At 54.7% G+C, this 2,860-nt stretch overlaps 1 protein-coding gene across 1 annotated transcript; it reads left to right on the top strand.

The window, feature by feature from the left end:
• Nucleotides 1-1,029: 1,029 nt before the first annotated feature.
• Nucleotides 1,030-2,607, top strand: LOC104000788 (uncharacterized). The gene has a single exon (XM_009422918.2). The coding sequence runs from the start codon at nucleotides 1,211-1,213 to the stop codon at nucleotides 2,234-2,236; it is 1,026 nt and encodes a 341-aa protein (XP_009421193.2). The 5' UTR covers nucleotides 1,030-1,210; the 3' UTR covers nucleotides 2,237-2,607.
• Nucleotides 2,608-2,860: the final 253 nt, after the last annotated feature.

The raw sequence follows: 2,860 nt of genomic DNA, 5'->3' as shown, positions 1-2,860 counted from the left end.
GATGCATTTGTCTCAACTCCATGAAATGCATACGACAAAATAGTTCTTCTACCATACCATACGGAAGATAGTAGCGGTAGGACCAGCTCGCTCCTCACGAGCTTGGATTGTTGCGGAGGCACATCATCTTTTGCTTCCCATGGCTCCAAAAGTTGCTGATGCCGCCTTTATTTACAACCTTACAACCGATTTCGTCTTCTTTGTCCTCGCTTATGATCAACTACTGGGAGCAAATCAAAGTCTTCATGAGTAGGCCACTCGAAAGGCCCCAGAAAACATGGTCTCGAAGCCCAATAAAAGATGCTGCCGCCGCTTCATTATCTTTATCTTTGCGCAAATACGAAGCTAAAATGATCGTTAGATTAGTCGTCTCGGTTCATATGGATCGACGTGATGCGATATGAGACGACGTGTTTTTCGTTGATTGATCGAGGATCGGTCAGAGTCCAAATAAACGGGTCGACAGGGATGGGATCTACGCATCCGACAAGAGCTTCAACTGTTAAGCCAATTTGGGTAGTCGTGGGATGGATTTATTTATATTCTCGACGAATTTTATTTCCGCATATCCTCGGAGAGCTGCTTAATATGATATTTATCGTCGGTGAAGGAGTGCTGTCGGATAATTACGTTGTTTCTGAGCTCAAGTCTTCAGGGAAATAGTGAATCGGGTCGACAGTCTCCGAGTCCGATCCGTTGGCGTTCTGCTTTCGACACGTGGCGTGAGTCCAGTGGGTCCTACCCAGAATGGCGAACACGTTTCATCCGGCGATGAGTGAGTAGACGAGAAAGTGACGAGATCTTTTATTTCCTTTTATTTATTTATTTATTTATTTGTTAAGAAAATAATCGATACCCAATAACGAAAGAGAATAACCTCCCACCCAAGTAATTATGACGGAGTAAGTAGTAAGTACTACTCCCCTATCGCTGTCGCATCTTCGTCAGTCGTCTGCTCCTCGACTCCCTCTCTCTCTCTCTCTCTCTCTCTCTCTTCTTTGTTTGGTTTCCTTTTTCTTTTTCCTGTATTCATCCTTCTTATTATTAGTGTTATATTTCTTTCGGTATAATTCGGGTTAAATTAGTATTATTTTCCTAAAGAGAGCGCTGCTGCGGTCGAGATTTCGAGGAGGAGGAGGAGGCGGAGAAGGCAGGAAGAGGAGGAGATCGAGATGCGCAGAAGCGGAAGCGGAAGCTTCTAGTTTTCTTGATGGCTTCGTCGTCACCTGTCAACCGCCCAGCCCACCCCCTCCCCGCCGCTTTGCCTCCCGTCGGCGCGTCGAAAGCACAAGCTGCCTTGGCCAAGATCATAGCCATCATCTCCACCGTTCCTCCTCGCCTTCCCGAGGCAGACGCCCTCCGCCATGGCGGCGATCCCGAGGCGGCGGGTCGGACGACGACGCCCGCGGGGCAGCTTGGTTTCGGCGTCGATCTGAAGCTCAGGTTGGGCCTGGCGACGGAGATTAGAGGAGGATCGGCCGAGGGAGATGGCCCCACGGAGCAGAGTGGCGTCGTGGACGCCCCCGCGTCGGCGGAGCCCTGCCGCAACGTGCGGGCCGTGGAGGAGGTGGCCCCCGTAGGAGTGTCGGGAGCGGCGGCCGAGCGCTCGTTGTCGCCCGCGGTGTCCGTCGCTGGCGGCGGCGACGCTTTGGCTTCTGAGAAGAGCTCGGAGGGCGAATGCGATCCCCAAGAGGAGAACGGAGGAGAGAGCCGCAACGAGGCCGCAGAAGACGACGCCGAGGAAAAGGCTTCTGCAGAACAAAAGGAAACGGACGGAAGCGGCGGAGCGGAAGCGGGGACCACTACCACCACCGCTGTCGCCACCAGCAGCAGCAGCAGCAGAGGCCGCAGAAGCGACGGTTGCTTGGACTTGCTCCTGGAGGCCGTCCGGCAGGTCTCGGGCGGCCTCTTCGACGACGACGGGCCGGAAGCAGAGAAGGTCGAGGCTACCGCGGCCTCGGAGGAGGCGCCCGCGCCGTCCGAGATGACGGCGAAGAGGTCCGCGGTCGGCGACGGCGGGGGGAAGAAGCGGAGGGAGACGGACGAGTGGTGGATACCGCTGGATCTCTACGAGGAAGAGACAGCCCCGATCGTGCGGTCGAAGCGGGGGAGGAGCCAGGCGCTGCCGTCGAGGTACCGCGACTCGATCCTCGACCCGTGGAGGAAGCCGCCCGCGCTCTCCCGCAACTCCACCGGGCGTCGCGGTCACGAAAGGGCACCGGCCGCCACCCGGTGAGCTTACCGGAGCGTCACCAACACTGACGGACTCATGCGAGCGTGGGAGGTTAACGACGATCCCGTTGCAGATGTTATCGGGTCTTTGGTCTCCCTTTTCCTCTCTTCTCTTACGTAATAACGATAGTTTGGTATCGGTCAGTAGACTCGTTTGGTATTTAATACCGGAGAAAGGCAAACAGTAGCTCGCCAATGGAGTCATGAGCTGCTGCTGCTGCTGTTGCTGCTTCAAACCTTTGTTCACGTTAATCGGAAGCAGAACCACTGATCTTTGTGTTGGCCACAGACATTATTATCTAGTCCCGTTGTTGCTGTAACGTGTAATCAATTCAAATGATATATATATTTGTGGGGAGTAACGCAGTGACTACAGCAGCATGTGTGTAAGAGCCGTGCCTACTGCCTTTTTTGACGACCTTTCTCGCTCATTGACTTTTACGAGGAGAGCAAAGGGAAGGGAACCCGCTTTCTGTGCGGCCGCACGCAAGGACGTGGGCGTACCTGCAGGTCGAGCCTCTCGGACACTGACTGCTACGCTTCCTACGACCACGAGCTCGACATCGCCGCTTGCGACAAAGGTTTCGCTCATGGCAGGTGACTCCTGTCTCCGCTTTACACCTTGGCG

This window comes from Musa acuminata, chromosome BXJ3-10 (assembly GCF_036884655.1).
Source record: "Musa acuminata AAA Group cultivar baxijiao chromosome BXJ3-10, Cavendish_Baxijiao_AAA, whole genome shotgun sequence".
Classification (NCBI taxonomy): domain Eukaryota; kingdom Viridiplantae; phylum Streptophyta; class Magnoliopsida; order Zingiberales; family Musaceae; genus Musa; species Musa acuminata.
Note: the sequence above shows the minus strand (reverse complement) of the source record. Positions and strands in the feature narration are given on the sequence as shown.

Bases quoted from the DNA above. Each gene is read 5' to 3' on its own strand.
- LOC104000788 (XM_009422918.2), top strand. From the start codon at position 1,211: ATGGCTTCGTCGTCACCTGTCAACCGCCCAGCCCACCCCCTCCCCGCC.